This window comes from Aulonocara sp. 'chitande type north' Nkhata Bay, linkage group LG12 (genome assembly GCF_057382095.1).
Source record: "Aulonocara sp. 'chitande type north' Nkhata Bay isolate Kocher_YH1m ecotype deep benthic linkage group LG12, A_spYH_male_GT1.1, whole genome shotgun sequence".
Taxonomy (NCBI): Eukaryota; Metazoa; Chordata; class Actinopteri; order Cichliformes; family Cichlidae; genus Aulonocara; species Aulonocara sp. 'chitande type north' Nkhata Bay.
The window spans coordinates 4,421,552-4,442,416 of record NC_141355.1 but is presented as its reverse complement, the minus strand read 5'-3'; the positions used below and the strand labels follow the sequence as shown (position 1 = coordinate 4,442,416).

The following is a 20,865-nucleotide window of genomic DNA, read 5'->3' as shown; positions in this document are numbered from 1 at the left end:
TCTGTTCTCTAAAAACAGGAAGTGATTTAGTAGCTGAATAAGTTCATCACAAAAGTTATTAGGTGAAAAGTCACATAGACATGTAGATTGCCTAGTGATCAACAAAAAGCACATTTCATGAAGCTGATCAATTTATATGAAAACAAAAATCCCTTGACACGCGCTGATGCTGTCCAGCGTCGTCCAGCACTAATGTATGTATAGATAGATAGATATAAAATCCAAAGCCATCAATAAAGCGTATTAAGCTGTGATGCTGCTTTCATTTCAAGATGTCCAAGTGCATCCATTACCTCATAGGTTTCTCTTCAGCATAAAGATGTTTAGTAGCCTAACTGCTGCACATTCCTTTTATATATACAAATCCCTAAAAGGTGGATGTTGCTGCTCTAAAATTCACCACGTGGAGTCTTGAACTGAGCATTTTGGCTTTTGTCATTAAATTAGCAAAAAGAAAAAAATCTGATAAACTGAAAGACTTGCTCATACAGTAGCAACTTATCAAATACAGGGTAGCCATGCCCTAAAGCATACCCTACTTTATTGCCTATGTTGCTGTAAATGGGACCATAATTCACACAATGAGCACTGGGCTGTATCTAAGGGGTGAGGGACTTGAAAGTAGTAGGTTATTTTGATAACCTCATTAGGAAAAACCTTTCTTTTGGTGTAATAAATAAAGTAAGGAGCACGGTCATTTTCTCACTGACAATCCAATCTGTCTTCCTTTTCAACGAGAAGAGCCACCACTGCTGGCTATTAGATGGTATGTAGAGTTTGTAATTATTTGTTTTAGGGCTTTTTTTCGTTGCTTTTAAATAATGACAGCATCAGATAGACCGAGGGGTGGAATGCTATATATCTATCCATAGCATATAGTCACACCCACACAGGTTAAGTATCACATATTAAGGCCAATCTTGATTATATAACTCTACCACTGTTACTTTTAAACTTTCATTGTTGTAGATAGCAACATGTTTAGCATTTGGCACGCTAACTGCCTGACTGCAGAAACTGACAATGATTGTTTAATTGTTGCTTAATAAGATTAACAGAGTGCCACTTATGACAGCAACAAGCTAGTCACATTGATTGGTTGTTAGGCTGTTATTATTAGTAAGCATGCTGTTAACTGATGATGTTGGCAAACTTCAGACAGTATACTGATTACAGTTTGCTACAGAGGGCTGTGCTAAGCCTTTCTGGTGTATCTACTGAATCCAGATATTTTTGGACCGAGCAGGTCATTGCATTAACACTGACGCCAGTAGGAATAGCACTCCTATGCAGATAAAGTCAAGAAATATTTTCAGGTCGAGTCACAGAGATTGAGAAGCTGTAGTTCATGTGGGTGCTGAATTTGAAGCTGAGACACCTTCAAGTCATGTTACATGGTAGGGGTGGAAGATTTTTGAAGATTTATTGAAACATCATTTAGAGTGAACAGGTTCTGAGAGAATACTTGAAATATTTGCAGTGTCCAAACATAACTTAATCTGTAAAAAGTGAGAACACCATGTGGTGAGTATTGGTCTTTCAAACTAGCATTAAGTTCACAGGATGCTAGTTTTCCCTCTATGTGTATTCTGTGTTAGACCTCAATTTAATTTAACCATGAGAATATTTGTAGTATATGCATCCTGCATTGCTTAAAAACCCGTAGAGGGATGTGTGTGGTGGTCTATATTAATCAGCGAGTACCAATGGGAAGAACACATTTCTATTCATAGCATGTCTGTGCCTCACACTTACTATGTAAAACCTGACTTGGATGCTACATTGCCTAAAGAGGAGACTAATTGCACCATATCATCTTTAGGTTTAGTGTTAAAACGCAGAATGTGTTGATTTAAAAAAAAATCTGCTAAAGAATTTTCTGTAGGTTTCTGTATGTTTACCTTTTGCAAAGACGCCCAATTTACAGACTTAAATGAGTAAGAATCAATACAATGCACTGACAAACAGTTTAATTAATGGAATTACTGACTGTTGAATATCTGTATCGAAGACAGCAGTCAAAATAAACAGGAAATAGAGAAAGATCTGCTGACCTGGGAGGACATGCCGTGGCAGGGGTACAGGATGGCTTTATCATCGTCCTCAGAACCCTGGTCCAGGCAGTAGCCACTGGCCTTGCTGTTTCTCACCTGCAAGAAAAACAAAAAAGATGATGTTTCTATGAAGCTGCTGAAAGCTCCAGTATTTTACATATCCAATATTCTTAAAAACAACCAAACAAACAGCTTATTTCAAATATTCTCCATTTGAACATTTGAGTGTTAGGTGCAAGAGCAAACACAAAAAAGTACATAAGCATCTGAGGAACTGGAGAACCACACAAGTTTATTCTATTCTATATTCTATTCGATTCTAATGGCAGTGTACCCTCAACAATAGGAACGTGTTATATGTATACGGTTAGCATGGTGCCAGATAATTTTACCATCTCCTACACTCTGGGCCCTCTGTATTTAAATACAGCAGAAGTCTCAATGAAACTATTCTCATTTACATATTTTATATGTGTGTTGGGTGTCTGTTGTCTGAAAATTGGAAAAGTATGAAACAGTGACTGAAATTAAGCTTGCAACACTTTTCCATTGCACGGAAAGTCCAGATGTAATTCTTGGAAATGTCTTTTGACAAAATTACCATATACATAAGTTAAAGTTTGCCATGATTTTGGCTGTATTTAGATGAAAAATTATTAGTTTGAGTGAAGTCTGGAAGGGAAATTTTTTCTCTCTCTCTGATTAATTCACATCGGCTAGTAGAGAAAGTTTGCCTGCAGGTCTTTCTGGTTGAATGCAGTCTTTTCTTTTCTAGTTTTTGAGTTTGCACTTGCAGTTTGACTAGCTTTAAGGAACAAAACTACTTGTTTAAGTTATGAAAAAGTATGCAGTTTGTTTAAAATATGTCATTTTGTCATATGTCAAAGCTCTGAACTTGATCTAAATGCCTATGCTCCTATATTTGTGGGACTATTCATGACATTTCAATTCAACTGTATTTGTATATAACCAAATAACAACAACAGTCAACTCAAGCTGCTTTACATTTTAAGGTAAAGACCCTACAATAATAAAAAATAATCCCCAAAAATAAGATGACCCCTATGAGCAAGCGCTTGGCGACAGTGGGAAGGAAAAACTCCCCTTTAATGGGAAGAAAGAACCAAGCTCAGGAAGGGGCTGGAGTGATGGGAGAAAGACAAAAGGACAAAAGTGCAAACGTATCAAGTACATAAGGTGTTAAGTACCACAAGGTATATTTTTTTAAATCAGGAATTTAAAAACATATTTGAGAAGATATTTCCCCCTAAAAAATAGATTAATAGCTTAACTCCATACTCCACCTCCACCCACCAGTGGGGTGCACCTCACAATTTGCGAACCACTGGTGTATGTGAAAAGAGAAGCTGGTAGAGACAAGCTCGCTGAGTATTATTGAGCAGTTTTCTTACTGCCTCTCTTCTCAGCCTTTTCGGTCGGCTCCTGCCTTTCTTTTCCATTTTATTTACAGATTAGTGTAGGTGGGATTTAATTCTCCTTTAGGCACAATCTATGCAGTGAAGAAGAGAGGCAAAGGGGTGCGAGCACTGCAGATAGTACAGTACAAATGCTCAACAAGACATTAGTAATGGCAGCTTTCTGGGACACATTTTAATTTGTCTGTTGGGCAGTTATTGTTACACAACTAATTTTACTCTTGACATGTTTTAGTGTCAATCTAGAAAAAAAGTCTAACAGAAAGTGACTAAACCAGGGAAAAGACTTCTTTAGCATTGATTTTAATGAGAAAACAGCCAAAGAGGATCCCTGTGAGCTGAGAAAACGGGGTAAATATGAATATTTTGTACAAAATGTTACCACATGAAAATGGCCCAATATTATATAATTTAATAAATTACCGGTTTCACATTTGGTTCAAACGAAAATAATAGTATCAGAGCAGCCTTTCAAAACCTATTATTATTTATTATCTAAGAAGGTAGATAATAGTCTCTTGAATGTGAGCCACCATTTAATTCCTCTGTGCATGTCACAATACCTCTGTGATACTAGATCCACTGTGGTTTGTTCACACAGCAGGCTGTATTTTCTCAAAGCGATGATTGAGCTTTGATAGATATTATCGGGACACGACCAGCCCCAGTTCAGTCTCCCCCCTGTCCTCCAGACCTGCAGATGATGCACTGAGCATGAGGCCCATGTTTGGTGTGATTTGAATGAGTAAGGCTTCATTTCCAGGTTGCGACATGTCTATCATGTAGTTTTGTCAGGGAGGGTTCCACTCGGCTGGTCTGGTCAGCATGGCTGAGCGCGGTGCTGATGCTCGGTGACAGATGAGGCTCACTTCTGCTCTGCTGGCTGTGTGGCTAGACAAGGTAAATGTTACCCAGCTTGTCGACAGATCTGAAATAGTGCCACTTAAGTTAATGCCACTCTGAGGAATCCATCTGGGTGCCAGAGCCAAAACAGGCAGCAGAGGGAACAAAAGGGGGAGTAAATTCATAGGGCTTTGATGAATTGTGAATTCTGATATGCAGCATATTGATTAGGCTGTTCTTTTGTTCCCACCTATTTGCCAGTCCATCTGTCTGTGAGTGGGATTTAGCAAAAACCAGGCCAGATTTGGTAAAAAAAAAAAAAAAGGGGGAAAAAAAGGTTTTAATAATTCAGTCAGACCAGCAGCTTGTGAACAGGCATGCCAGACAACACCCTAGGCTGTTAAGGGGGCCCCCAACAGTTGTCCTCAGTTGGAAACCTCCCCTAGGGCATACGAAAAATCCCATCAGTTCCAGAATGGGAGTGTGTCGCATTGCTTTAATGAGCATTGTTGTGACGTGATGTTTGCAGTTACTACTTTGTAATTTAAACCCATACATAGATGAATATTGCATTATTTATGGTTGACTAATAAATGATTATGATATTTGATCTATTAGCCTTTGGCAGTGATCTGTGCTTTTTCCCAATGCCCTTCTAGTTTTCCAGGTGTCCATTGCTGAAATTGATATGAGGTAAACAATGCGTCTCAGCGAACCTCCAAATAGTGTCTGAGTCAGGAGTGTGTTCAATTCTTCAACCTGTTATAATCCTGTTGTCTTCCCCCCACTGTGCTGAGTGCATAGCCAAGCCCAATCAAATTAAAATGGAAAACTAATAAAGTATTTGATTAAAACTCATTATGAGGAGCTGGTACAAATCCTGTGTGGTGATGTTGCAATTCCTTAGCAATATCATACCTTAGACTAGCTACACTCAAATCGTTTGTTTTTTTCTAAGATGTACCACTCCATCACATTAAAGGTCATCATCACATGTCACAAAACATCCTAATAATTCACTCCTTTATTTCTGTGATTTATTTGTAGGATCAGCCTCCCTGCCTCAGCTTTCACATCCTCTGCAAACTCCAGTGGTGTGAAAAAGTGTTTGCCCCCTTCCTGATCTCCAAGTGTTGTGAATATTTGGCACCCTCACATGTTTCAGATCCTCAAAGTGAAAAATGCACAATTCTGTTTTTAAATGTTGATTTCACTGATTAAGGGAGAAAAGTTGTCCAAACCTACCTGGTCCCGTGTGTAAAAGTAAGTGCCCCTCTTGTTTAATCATGAATTATCTGTGATTAACCCCTGTTTTTGTTTAGTTTCACTAAACATACTCAGGCTTGATTACTGGCAGATCAAAGGAGACCAAGGAAAAAAATAAAACCAGGCACGTCTCACATTTGCCAAAATACATCACGATGATCCCCAAGACATCTGGGAAAATTGTATCTGGACCGACGAGGCAAAAGTTGAATTCTTTGGAAGGTGTTTGTCCCCTGATGATATGGCAAAATCAGTGTTTACTTTCAACCATTTGCTTAATGTCTTCCTCACCTCGCCATATGTGATGGTGTTGTTATAGATTCGCATCTCTGGGTAGACGTGATCAAGGTACCAGCGGAAACTCCGACATTGCAGCCTTTTCCTTAAGGCCAAGCGCTCCGAGACATCCCCGAAATCAACCCCAGGGTTCTGTCAACAAATGGTACAAAACAAAGACAAACACGCATGAAAAAAGCCTCTTAGCCAGCAGGCATTTTAATTATTAGAGTGAAAGCTGCTTGAGAAATGGAATATGCGAGAGTGTCGAGGTGCTGAAAAGAAAAGACCAACCTTTTGGTTAAGAGCTGGATAGATGCACCTGTCATGAAGGACCTTCATTGTTCTTTCATTACACGTGATTCAAACTCTAATCAGCTGCTTAATTATGAGCCCTCACGGCCATGCCGGCATTATGGAGGTGGCTTCCTAGATTGATTGGGGGAATGCCTAATAGCTGCACTACCTGGCACTGAGGCTTGATTCAGACGCATGCACACACACATGCAGCCATCTACTCTTCAGTCAGTTCGCCCCCATCTGTGTTGGAATCCACAGTCAGCTGCTGAACGTGCTTCCAACATCTGTTAATAATAAATTCTAGATGGAAATATCCACTTTTTGTAGCAACCATAAAGCAACACTAAAAAATGCATTCAATTTCAGTGAGATGTTGTTTGGTGTTTGGACTTGGAGCCGGCCGCTCTGGTGAATCATAAAGCCTTCCCCCACCAAGGTAATTGTGCTCTCAGCAGATACCTTAGACAATAACGAAAATCAGTGATTGTGTATAGGGGGAGGCTGGGAGGAGAGGGAGGGGGGTAGATGGAATAATCGTAGTTAGGCCTTTCTACTGTACACAAAATAACTCTGCGCCACAGGACAGCCGAGGTAATAACATGCCATGCCACTGTGCTTGTAATTACACTCAAGAAGGGATGTGGTCTGATTGACTACTTTGTCAAAGGTGCTGCCACCCCCAGCTCCCACATTTCGACTCAACATTTCCAGGCGGCATGCAGGCATCAGCAGCGTGCCACACCAGTGTGTGACGAGCCCACATCCTGTAATTATTTTGTTAGGGATGTCAGTGAGCTGTGCTGGACGGCTTTCTTGAGGCCTTCACTGCTGTCCTTCACTGACTATCATCTCATTCTGCATGGCTGAAGAGGCAATTAGGATTCAATATTAAACTCTTTATTAATGAAAATAGCTGTTTATTATTAGACTCTTGAAAGCAATTAAATGAAACTGATACGTATGAAACTAGACTGATTGGAAATGAGGCTAATCTCCTTCACTTGATGTACCTCTCTCATCTGTTTGGAAAGAGCATCTACTGCTTTCTGCCTGTGCTCTGCTGCCAGTGTGAAGGTCAAACGGGATGAAATCTGAATTTTGAATTTCTATTGACTAGCGTCTCCAGAGGCCTGGTTGCATGTCTGAATGAGAAAGTGTGACAGGAGGAGACGGGGCAAAAGAGAGCTCGTGGATTTCAATGAGGGTGTAATCTAAGACAGAGAAAAACTTACATTCATGGGAATGTTCCAGGCCATGTAGACGTGGGATTTGTATTCGTCCATCCACACCTCAGCGGCTCGCAGGGCATTGCGCTTGGCGTAGTAATCTATGTCATTGTTGTAGGGTTTTTTGGTGCGCTCGATATGGGCCACTCTGGCGCACGGGAGGACTTCCATGCTCCCACCACACTGCCACACCTACACAGCAGAAAGAAAGAGTTCAGATCAACAGCTACACAGCTCCCGCCTAATGTAGAGGCCAATCAAACTACAGGCATTGAGGTTTAAGGATAATTAATTTAATTTATACAAAAAATACTGGTTTGCTGGTTATTACAACTTGGTTTTGAATGTAGAGCTGGCTATTATCCCTTATTCCCTTGCTCATAGTAGATGTCTATATAATCTGATGTCTTTTTGGAAATACAGGAATCCTTCCTCACTGGCTTTATAAAACTCAGATTCTACTAGAGAAAGGTATATTTTGTATGTAGTATTGAACAGAACTGAATTCCACTTCAGAGCAAAAATATTCATTAAAATATGAAGTCAAATGTTGAAAAGCCACATGCAAACAGCCTTGGCAGAAGCACAAATGAGGACTCAAATAAATGCATTTGATTTTTTTTTAATGACTTCTCATAGTGGAGTGAACAAGGTCAAACAGGCATCTTCATTAATTTGTCCATGGTATCATGGTCATACTTGAGCTTGCTGCAATTTATCTCCATCAGCGAACTGCTTGAAAAATATAATGCATCGACACAGAAATCTGCTGCACATTTAGGGTCACAATCTTTATCCACCATTCAAAGCGACAGAGTGCTGCATAGGTTTTCATTATTAAAGAGGAAAAACATACTTGCAATTAGTTTACAGCTATGTTATGTCCTTCTTCTTGTTTCTAACATAGCACACGTGTTCTCAAAGATGCATTTAGTTGTTACATTATTACATATTTATTTATATTATTTGCTGAAGTGAGCGACAAAATGAGGGACAAATGGATTTGTAAGCCTATGGCTCATATTGTAGATACAGTCTTCATAGAGGTACCTATGACAACTGGAGAACTCTGATGCCACGGAGTGCTGTGCATATGACACTGAAAAAGAGGGATATACTGCTTGAAGCCAGGCAGTGAAAAATGCCTTCTTTAAAAGCATCAATCACAGCTCAGAAAACTGATTGATTGCAGACTGTGTGATGTTGTGACCCTCGACTGACATACTCAATGGAAAGCTACAGTGGCAGGCAGTCACATGGGAGTAATGCACCCATTTCTTTCAGTGCCAGAAAAGATTTGAATTTTAAAACTCTCTGCAAAAACACATCCATATCTTCAAATCTCTGCCATGGTGTTACAAAGTGCCTGAGCAATTTCTCATGCCGTATCACTGGAAGGCCACAGCATATGGTATGTCCTTCCAGCCGTACAAAATATCACCGCCTCCACCACCCACAGTCTCTTAATGACAATTGCCACAAAGCGTAACAGATGTTCTCATTCATTAACTTCTCTATGACCCCAAAACGATACCCCCTGCTTGGTGTTTAAGGAACATGCTGCTGCAAAACTATTTTCTCAATTAAGTGCAGATCTGGGATGATACCCGTTTTCTGCACATCATGCTTATTGAATGTCATGTGACAAGATGTGAATAAATACAACGTCTGTTTTTGGTCATTTTCAAAATAATGATATATGATTCAAACTCTTGATCTGTATTTCCTTCCATGATTCTTATTGTAAGACTAAAAGAGTACTACTGAACTCTGAAGGCACTTCATGATGCCATTTGGAAACCTTAAAGTGCTAAGCAAAGGCCCTTTCACCAATGAATTGAGTATATTAGTATGGTAATTTAAATATATTCAGAGATTCCTGCTCCCAGTGATTTATTATTAACAACCTGTGACCAGATGCAATCAAGAAATGTTTGAGGTGTGTAGCTGGATGTATATCTGTAGGCCAGATCATCAGTGAGTAGTGCCAAGTATTGGGGAGATATGACAGGATAGTTAGGTAAAGGACAAGTATGGATTTTTTTTGTATGAAGTTCTTAAAATATGTCTCCATTTATAAACTATCTATCAACCCCCAACCTCTATGGCAGGGGTAGGCAACTCCAGGCCTCGAGTGCCGGTGTGCTGCAGGCTTTAGATCTCACCCTGGGTCAACACACCTGAATCAAGTGATTAGTTCGTTACCAGGCCTCCGGAGAACTTCAAGACATGTTGAGGAGGTAATTTAGCAATTTGAATCATCTGGTGGATCAAGGACAGATCTAAAGCCTGCAGGACACCGGCACTCGATGCCTGGAGTTGCCTACCCCTGCTCTATGGGATGGTAGCGTCTCCCCCAACATTGTCCCCACATATTTTAATCCATCCATCCATCCATCCATCCATCCATCCTTCCATCCATTCATCTGTCCATTCTTCCAAACATCCATCCTTCCATCGATTCCCGCTTATTTGGGTTTGGGCCGCAGGGCCAGTAGTCTAAATAGCATAGCCCAGTCTTTACTCAACTGGCAACCTCTTCCAGCTCATCCAGGAGGATGCAGAATTGTGAGAGATACAAGCTTTCCAGCGTGTGGTGTGTCTATCCCAGGGCCTCCTACGATGAGGACAATGCCCCAAACCCCTTGCCTAGGAAGCATCCTACACAGACGGCCAAAGCACCTGAACTGGTTCCTTTCAACCCCAAAGTTAGCAGTTTTACCAATCCCTGGATTTGTTTATTAAGGGAAAAAGCATGTCTGTACAATATAATGTAAGTTACATTTTTGTTATTCTCAATAATTCTAATGAAATGTTGTTTGAATAAACCAAAGAGATGTGTCTAAACAGCTTTTTTCTTAGAAAATGTTATCCAAGCTGTGGTGTGTGGTGCATCATTTTGGGAGTAGTTTAATCCACATTGTTCCTTTGATATTCTGGCAGCAAGGCGGAACACGTGGGCTTGACTCAAAATAAACTCCTGTACAGTGTTCACTGTAATGAAGAAACATGTCACCCAGGGAAACTGCATGACTCAGTTGTTCTTTAATTGTTCAAACAACAGAGCTTAATGGCACAGGCAAAAAATATGTTTTGGGTATGAGCATTCTTTTTAGTGGGCTAAATTCATTAGTGGCTTGTGTAAATTTCAGAATAGGAAATATATGGAAAATTCTCATTTTATGAAAGAATGGATATGTCAGTTCACATTAACACTACAGGTACCCTGATGTTACACGTTGCTGTAGTGCTAAAGGGAGTCTGTGAGGTTGTGCTTAATTGTATGTTAATAAGGGCATCACAGCATCTGTCCTCTCAGTTGCTTCAGCTGTATCAGTGGTGAAGTAGTTCGCTGGAGCTGACCTGAGCTTAAAAACCTCTATTGACTGACTGACCCCTCTTCTTCACTCCTGATGATCCACAATGACCTTGGCCTAAAAAATCCATTAGTACTTTGGAGCAGGGTTTACCTGCTTTGCTGCTGCTCATGACAAATGCTGTTTTTCTGCAACAGTCTTCACGGTTGGCGACTTTGTGTGGGTGTGAGTGCAATACCGATTTAATGGGAAGCCTTTAGTCCCTGCAGATCCCGCCCGTTGCCTTTGGAAACATAGTAAGCTCTGCGTAATGCTGTGTTTCTTTGGTTTCCTGCTCCAAATTGATTGTATGTGAGTAAAAGTATCAGTGTTTTAACCACTTATGAAGCACTCGTGGATAATTGAAAATGTGTGCAAGTGAAATTGCGGTTAGCAGCTTTCCTGGCGCTGAAAGCAAACTGCTGATCAATATTTCCTCAACCACTTGCAAGGGTCAGAAAGCTGTGTGCTAGCTAGTTGGCTAAACAGACTAAAGCTTTGTTGCATTAATTTAAACTTTTATCTTTAAGCTTCAAGTAGAGTTTCTTGTTAAAAATAATGCATTTGTTTGTCTATAAGAAGCAGGAGACAAATTATTTTTTATTTTTTAATTTCCATGTTACAAATAAATACATAAATAAATGAAATACACTGAGTACCAGCTGTTTCTCTTCTTTGCTTTAGCATGGCAACAGTAATACACTCCACCGCTCATTATTTCCCTTGTAACAGCCAGACCTTTCATCTTATCTCTATAAGCAGCTCTCATTCTAATTATATTACTGTATATTTCACAGCAGGATTTGTTGCAAATTAAAAAGCCATCTAAACTCCCACAAACTATTAAGTATGTATATAAAAAGATGCTGTTTAACATTTTTCTTTAATTATTGCAGGTGTTTCTAATTTATAGGACTGAAAAAGACGCATTTCAACAGCAGCAACAAAAAGATAGCGGTCGTGATCAAATGGACCTGCTTTACGTGTTTCAAGCATAACATTTTATGTGCTTCCTCTATGGTGAAACCTGAAAGGCTCTGGATGTTTTCTGCATGCATTTTATCTAACGTGGTTTATCTTTATTGCCAATATCATTTATCCTTAATTATTATATTCATTCGTGTTTAACATTATAATTATAATTTCTTTAATCATATCAAATCACATTATCATGGCATTACAAGTGAACGGAAAGGGAGTAATAGTTTGAAGTGACCTTTCAAGCATAGGTTTCTAATACAGTGAACTTCATTTGATCCAGGTGGACAAAGGCTGCCTCTATTTGTTTTCTGCATAATTCATTTCTATCTGGACTACAATCTTCTCAAAGTCATTTTGATCCTCCATCAATTATTTACTGCATTTGTCAGTGATGATATCTGCTTGTTAACTGCATGCTAATAAAGTTTCCTGCTTCTGAGATTTAATGGTGATAACATTTCAACAGATAAAGGTCCAACAGCTTTTTCACAAGGTGATACTTCAAATGCCAATGAGACAAGGAAATATCATTTGTAAGTCTGAAGCTAAAATAATAATGTTGTTATTTACAGGGCTAGGCCCAGGATCTTATGATTCTGGAAAGCTATTAGGGCCATGTCTTTTTTCATGATTCCAAGCTGAATAATGTTAATCTGACTGGAATCTGTCTGGATGATTTATTAATTGGATGATGATGTAGTTACACTGTAGCAAAGCTTAGACTAGGTTCAGGTCCATGCAGTGCTAAAGCCGTTTCCCTTCCCCTATAGGCTGCCTGGTTGCGTCTCACACTGTCTGGGAGCTCACCTGGTTTAGAAAGCAGCCAATATGCCAAAGGCTAGGGGCCTGGATTTGAGTCTGCTCTGGATCTTTCATTTCCTTTGTGTCATTGCCCCCACTCTCTCCCTGGTCTCCTGTTTGCTCTCTGCACCGGCCTGTCAGATAAAGCCTGAAACTCCCAGAAGTAAATTTTTAAAATTAAAAAAAAAAAAAGCCACTACCCCCCCATTCTGAGCAATACACACAAAGTCTTGGTCTTGTCTTACTTTTGCTGTCCCCGTTTGCATCCCTCATAACCACATCTATTGGCTGCTGGTTGTGCAAACAGTCTATGTAGCAGTTTGTATATTTTGGGACTTCCACTCTGTTCTCACTTCGCTGGACTGAATCAACCTCTACGATGGTTTTACAATTCTCCCTACATGTAAATGTGTACCACTGTTGAAAGTCAATTTCACTACAAAAGAGAACATCCGCTTCCAATGCCACTTTTATTCTCAATAGTTAAGACACTATGTGTTGATGTGAAAGAGCTAATCACAAGCCACTAACCACAAAGCTGCTGGTGAAGATGGGGAGGGGGGCAAGGGTACATTTCTTTCTTGATTTAGCGACGAACAACCTGATCTAAGGCAGCTGCAGGGAGTCAGCTCCGCTTGTGAGGATCATCAATGCTGCTGTGACCTTTTTCAACGCATGAGAAAAACGCCGGTGATTTGGAGGGAAAACAGGTGGTGCCCAACAGATTGCTGGCTAAAACAGTACGTGTTACATTCCAGGACTGCTTATGACTCCATCCTGCTGCCTGTAGGCTCATAAACAAGGCTTTAGAAAAAGCATTCACAAAGCAAATCAGGCCAAATGGCAGATATTTTCCTCCGAAGTATAAAGACATAATAAGGATGCCTGTGCACTTCTGCTCACACAGGAAAGCATTAACACCATGCAGAGAGTGCCTCTGCTCATGACAGGGTCTCATTTTGTGTTGCTGTACTCATTTCATTATTGTTGTGCTGTATTAAGCATCTTTTTTTTAAAAAATGCACTACTCTTCTTACTAATGGAATCGCAATTTTTAATAATTTAAATAAATCAGCATACAGTAATATTCTCCACACAGACATGGATGTTTGGTTTCATGTAGTGTACGGTGAAAACAGAGCTCCAACGGGCAGCAGCATCCTGCAGATACAGGTTACACCTTTAAATATTCACAACTGTGGAAACATAATAAAATCTAAATACCAAATAAGACTGTTTTAATCTATGACATCCCACCCACAGGTTCTCAGGACTAGATTTTTGTGAAGTCCATTTGGAGGTGACCCTTCATAAAACTGCATTCTGCATCATTAAGAGAGAGCACTTAACACAGAGTACTTTGATGTTGTGGTGATGTAATTGCTAATTTAATTTAATTGTCTCTGTACATGCTGTTAGTTAATTGCAGCTGGATCATTTGCGTGAAAAGCTCTACGAGGCTGCCGAAAACATCAGCCATAAAGAGCATAAAGGCTATTAACAGCCATAAACAGGCTTCTATCAGTGCCATTAAACAATACAGTCAATACACCAGGAAAATGCAGTGCATGGAGGCTGATGGTGGACATGTAGACAGAGTTTGGAACTGAGCACTTGCTTTAAATGGAGGCTGCGAGCTACTTCAATCAGAGAGCTCAAGCGGTGCTGTGTCATACACAATTAACATGCCTTACTCTCTTCACGTAATATGCCGAACACACCCTGAAAATTTGGCTGTTTAAGCTGTAACACTTCCCATTTCTTACCCCTTACATGGCCTGCATAGCTGACTGCTGTTTCACACACTCACCGACAACAGCATCACCCAGTAGAGGATAGCTACTCATCCCCAGTTTCCACAGTATATGCATCACATTCAGAGGGGGAGTGATGAACTTGTAGTCTGATGCCAAATTCTGCTGCTGTAATAAATCATTTCATATATTTTCATTACAAAATGCAGCAGCATCGGTGTGGCTAGATTGGTGTTTCTTTGTAAGGGACCTGATCAACATTTGTACCAGTCAGAACGGAAACTAAACATTGCGGCCAATTCAAATTCAGAGTAAGTTCCAGTGCTGCTCATTGGCATATACCCAAACCACCTGTGCCCAAGTGATTTGGCTTCAGACTACCAGGCTCAGCTGATTCCCCAAGGTTGTTTTGAGGGCTAACATATCATACGTGTTCTGCATGGCCGCTCAACCAGACCGGGTAATAGACATGTGACTTAAACAGTGTAGGCAGCAATATGCAAACCACATACAAAATGTATGGATGCTGGAAATAAAACAGGTCTTTTGATCAGCCATTTCAGTCCCTCTCGAGTCTACCAAACAGGCACGTGATTTGGGGGCTTGCTCCAAATTCCGTAGAACTTCCATACTTTTGTAGCACTCTTGTAAAGTGAGTTCGATTTTAAAAGCACTCCCCTCAAAAAGCTTTTGTTGTCTCTAGGTTTACACATCTGAGATAACCTAGATAAAGCTGAGCTTCTAAAGAGAGTGTAGATATTTGGGCTGACTTCTTTAAAAATGGGGATAACATTCATGGTTGTTTGGACACTCGAACATAATAAGAATTGTGTCACTGTGTGGAGAGAAAAAAGGAATAAAGCGAGCAAGAGAGAGAAAGTTAAAAACCCCGCTTCATTTCTCGGCTCCTCACACCTGGACGATCACCGTGTGACCCATCCAACAAGTACTTCTTCTGGAATACACTACTGCCTCTAAGCCGTTTGAAAATAGCCGCTGACTTTTCCAGAAACTGCAAAAATGACATTAGCCATCAGACTTTTTCTCCATCACTGGTCAAAATGGAGAGCAGTGCAGGGAGAGAGAGCAAGCGTGCGGCTGAGAATTCAGCCTAAGATGATGAAAGAATGTGCCGGGGTCATGCAGACTTTATATTATGTCACATCCAGCTTGACAGCTAACGTGTTTGACAGACAGGGAGGAGAATTATCCTGCAGTAGCAAACAGAAGCCTCGGGATTGCCCAAATGAGTGTAGCACTAGCTCGCGGGTCCATAGGGGTTCATCTCCGTGTTTCTCAGCTATTCTCGGTGCATGACGAAAACATTTACCGGCAGGTTTGAGGAAATATCAGTTTTTAAATGTGATATTTAGATGGAACTCTTGAGCTCTGCCAGTTTTGCATTGATTTGGAAAACAAGATATACCATGATGTAATTTTTAGCCACACAAACACACAAATTCTTCTTCTTCTACTGTGACATTTTTCACAGTTTCTCCTTGATATACATTCAATGAAATTATGCATCATGCATCATGTCCTATTTAGATGCATTTAAGATTCCAGGCAGCAAAACGGACGGAGATGCCCTCCCCAGCACTCGGAACTGACTTGGAGGCCAAAATCCTGCACGAGGTGCTTTTTGAAATGCTCATTAGGACAAGAAATGCTGATAGCTCAAATGCTCACAATCTGCTTGGAGCCTGATCTTTTTCTATGTGTACATTTTTGGCCCTTTTCACTAGTTTACAAATGTATCGCATTTGCCGTTTATCGTCCTATACACTCGACATGTACATGCTCACGTACTTGGTGTAGTACCCTTAAAATCAATGCTTTAGTTAATGGTTTCTTTCTTTGGAAAGTCACACCCATCAGATTATTGACACTTTGGAGGCACGTTGCTAGAGGTGGTATTGAACAGGAACTTTAAGACCAATTCACAAGTTAAGAAAAGAAAAACGGGCTCTTGCTTAAGGTGTCACATTGCAAAGCGATATAATCCAGCCTACCTGCCTAATTCTGACCAACCTTGTGATTTTTTTTCCTCCTCCATATGGAGCTGAAGATAATAAAAACTACACTGGCAGCTGAGAACTGGAAATAAACTTTTAAAAGAGCTCATCCCTTTACGTTCAGGTGGCTGTGTATATGTAATATTCCTCTCAGCTATAGTGTGGTGACTTGTGATAAAGGAAAATTTTGGGAACTCTTTGCATGCTCAGTGTACGTGAAATATTTCCACTATCAAAACTTGGTTTGTGGGAAAGCAACAATTAAAAAAAAAAACGAACAGTCTGGCATCCTGCAGTGACTGCTGCGTTCAGATTTTGCACACACATGAATTTATCATCTGTACTTGAGCACACATCCGAGCTGAGTTTGCGCTCCCATCAGCATTTAACATTTATCTTAAATCCCAGTTGTTAGTCTCTCACAAAATCACATCAACACCAGAAGATCTGTGAATCTTATGGATTAAGATGCATCACGCAGTATAACATGACAACAACAACAACAAACTTAACATGTATATTTTTCATATAACATGCATTTTTCAAAAGCAACTCTAATTATATGTTGTTTTTTATTTACCAGCTGTGACAAAATGGCTTTGGTGGGGTTTTTTTGTCCTGAGGTTACCTGTTTGTGTGTGCGTGTTTGACATCAGTCTTGAAGGTTTTTACACAGTACTGTTTATTTGTATCTTGCAAGGAGCATGGCAAAAAGGTGCAGCAACTGATTAAAACATATACGGAAAAACAGTATGTAACGCAAAAAATAAGTTTGTACAGTTCGAACAAGCTTGCAAAGGATATTTGCTATGACCACCTTAATTCTTCAACACAGCCTGAATCTTCTTTGTCATGTAATGTAAAGTCTTCAGGGATAGTTCTCCAGGCTTCCTCAAGGACATTCAAAGCTCTTATTTGGATGCTGGGTGCCTTTTATTCAGATCATTGTCAAGACGATCCCACACTGCTTCAATAATGTTAAGGGCTCTGGGGAGGCCAATCCATAAATAGTCTTCCATTGTGTGTTTTTCTATGTGTTTGTATTTCCATGTCACGGCTCGGGGCAGCGGCCGTGTGAAGAGTGGAAGGAGGACTCAAACGCAGCACTATTTCAGACGTGAAGGGTGATTTATTGACAATACTGAACATAAAGTGGAGATGGCAAACAGAACTAAGGACGAACTAAACTGGGAGAAACTACACAAAGGAGTGGCAAACCTGAACATGAAGGGAGAACAGCAGGGAGAGCACGCAGGGAAATTCACCGGGTATGAACACAGACGACGCGACGAGGAGCAGAGGAAAACACACACTATAAGTACACAAAGAGACACTGGGAAATCACACACAGGTGGGGGAAACAGCTGGACCTGATTAACCTGACGAGACAGGGGAACACTAACACCAGGGACCAATAGAGGGAGCACAAACCCAGAACCCAGTGTCTAAAATCCCAAACACAAACCATCCCAAAACAGCCCAAGAATAATAATGAAAGTAATAACAATAAAGAACATAAACACAAAGTCACTGAGTCATGGCCGCAGGACCATGACATTCCATCAATTTCTGATTCATCACTTCACAAAACCTGCTGCCACTGAGTTTCAGTTCAGTTCTTGTGTAATTTCACATAACTCATAACTCATTTCTCCTCGTTTCCCTGCCTTGAGAATTAGTAACAAAGTGGTTGAAGACACAATCTAAACTTGGTTCTTTTCTAAACTGTCTATGCGCAGACACAGCACTGGTTCATCCCTCATGTTAGGTGCCGTTCTATGTATAGATCAGTGTTCAGTGGCTTAAAAAAAACCCCAAAGTAATCCTCTCAAAATGGTCAGGCACAAGGACTGGACAGAAAATGAGTTAAATGGGTTAAAAAGCAGCCAGTGGTTTAATAAAAACACTGAAAGAGATTCAGAAAGCTTGTAGAGAATTATTGGCAAAACTGCTTTAAAGATTATAAGAACGTCTGGCTCCTTGAAAGCAAAATGATGGGAAAAGAAAGTTTTGCAATGTCCTGTATGTGCAGACTTTTTGTCAGTGAAATTGTATCAGAAATCTGCAAGCTACAAACATAGGCTATTACAGATGTGTAGTTGAGATCAAGATCTTAAAAATGGGTGTGATGAGACCAATCTGCTCCTGGACTGTAGCGGCAAAGCACCACAAAGGTGGTTTCACCACTTTGTGTCTGTCTGCCCATTACAACTCTCCAAGCTACCGTCCAGTATTAGATGATGAAAGGATGTACTGAGGTCATCCAGACTTTATACTATACCATCCTATCTATCTATCTATCTATCTATCTATCTATCTATCTATCTATCTATCTATCTATCTATCTATCTATCTATCTATCTATCTATCTATCTATCTATCTATCTATCTATCTATCTATCTATCTATCTATCTATCTATCTATCTATCTATCTGTGTGACAAGTATTCATAAACAGCATTTTCATGTCTCTTACCACTTAATAAATGACCCAGAGGTATACACTTTTATTTTAATCTTAGAGGAAATTTAACTCCTTTAGAGGTCACTTAATAGGTTAATTGACGATTCTACTTTGACATTTAAGTGTTATTTTCCTCTCTCTTAGAGGGCAGGGGAAGATAAACTGATACATGGCGTGGTTAAAAAAAGTATACAGGCCTTTAATCCCTGCAGTCTGCACAAAAGGCTCCAGTGCCAGCGCATTTTAGACAAAGAATTGTATTCATCCTCAGAAATGTGGGATGGATTCTTTTGCCGACCTTTGTCATGGAAATTCTTTGAACTTCATGTGGAAATTTTTTTTACCAATACCTCAGAAGAAAGCTGTGAAATTGCATTCTGTAACCTCTTGGGGAAGTAAGTTGCAAGCACTGGAGAATTTTACATGTCTATATTCTCAACAGAAACACTCTCAGTCAAAACCCAAGGGAAGTCTTTTTGTAGTATATTATTGCAAAAAGTCCCACCTATTTCAAAGAAATGCTGATTGAGGGTGCTGGCAGACCAGACGGTATATTTACAACTTTTCTAATGACTGACATTAAGATTTTAAAATATCAAGGGATTTTCTATGATGTAGTTTTCTGTCATATGAAGGCAAAACAGCAACACACAGCAACACCATTTCCCTTATTTAAACAGGTTTCAAATTATAGAAAAAAATCGAAACCTTTGACCCCTGCGGAGCTGCTTTTTCTGTTTGGGTTCACTTATCCTCTAAGGGTAAGGGGCCACTGCAAATCAATACAACACTGTTCTGAGTGATCACTTTCATTCTATGAAGAAACATTTCTATCTGTTTGGGAGTAGTCTCTTTCAGGAGACTACTTCCCTGATCAATAGGGGCGATCGTGGCTCAAGAGTTTGGAGTTTGCCTTGCAATCAGAAGGTTGCCGGTTCGAGCCCCGGCTTGGACAGTCTCGGTCGTTGTGTCCTTGGGCAAGACACTTCACCCGTTGCCTACTGGTGGTGGTCAGAGGGCCCGGTGGCGCCAGTGTCCGGCAGCCTCGCCTCTGTCAGTGCGCCCCAGGGTGGCTGTGGCTACAATGTAGCTGCCATCACCAGTGTGTGAATGTGTGTGTGAATGGGTGGATGACTGGATATGTAAAGCGCTTTGGGGTCCTTAGGGACTAGTAAGGCGCTATATAAATACAGGCCATTTACCATTTACCAATAGGGCATGAGGGTTTACTGAGGAGTTTGGTCAGTATGAAGACATGCTCACGTCTTCACAATCAGCACATCTCAACCCAACTGAATAACTGTGGGAGATTTTGGACCAACATGTTACACAGTGCTCTCTGCTACCATCATCAAAACAAGAATGGGGGAATATGTTCGGAAGACTGTTGTTCTATACATCCAGTAGAGCTCTACTGAGTGAGGGCCAAGATTGGAAGCATAGAACACAATGGGTGGCTTTTCCTGTAATTTGTCACTACTTCCCTGATCAATAGGGGCGATCGGTGTTAATTCAAACCAATGCTAATTTCCAGACCAGAAAGCAGTTTCAAGTACCAACACCCTGTTATCCTCAGATAACAGAAATCTAGCAGCGAACATAGTACTCACAACAGCACGACATGCTTTGCTCTCTTCACACTAGTCCAATATTTCTCTCATGAATTGTAACTTAAAATGATCTCACTGAATAAAGCAGCACGCTTCAATTTCAAATCCACATTTGAAGAGTTAAATGTGTGTTAAGTTATTCATAACATATCAAACTCCATCAGCAGAGCAGCATGTGTAACTTTGACAGCTCTCTGGGACCGACTACAGCAGCGGCTAATTAGCAGAAATGATAAATTCCCATTTTTACAAAATGAAATTTATTTAAAAGGTTGACAAGTATTCAAAATAGCAGTGAACAATGTGTAATACGTTTTTTCCTTGAGCAGCGGATACTTTTGAAAGACTGAAATCTGAGCACCAAGCAAAGTATACCTATATTCATTCCCTGTGCCTTACCTGGCGTGAAGCCACACCCTCGAGCCATTATTGAATGCTCTTCAAATTTTACTGATGTGTTGCAACTTGAGTGAACTTTCATCT

At 40.2% G+C, this 20,865-nt stretch overlaps 1 protein-coding gene across 1 annotated transcript in view; it reads right to left on the bottom strand.

Moving 5' to 3' along the window:
* galnt9 (polypeptide N-acetylgalactosaminyltransferase 9) overlaps positions 1-20,865 on the bottom strand; it is a 111,483-nt gene that overhangs the window by 8,297 nt on the left and 82,321 nt on the right. The window contains exons 7-9 of the mRNA XM_086313256.1: positions 7,408-7,593; positions 5,891-6,028; positions 2,055-2,150 (exon numbers count right to left, since the gene is read on the bottom strand). Of these exons, the coding sequence (XP_086169382.1) occupies positions 2,055-2,150; positions 5,891-6,028; positions 7,408-7,593 (420 nt within the window). The remainder of the gene's footprint in view (positions 1-2,054; positions 2,151-5,890; positions 6,029-7,407; positions 7,594-20,865) is intronic.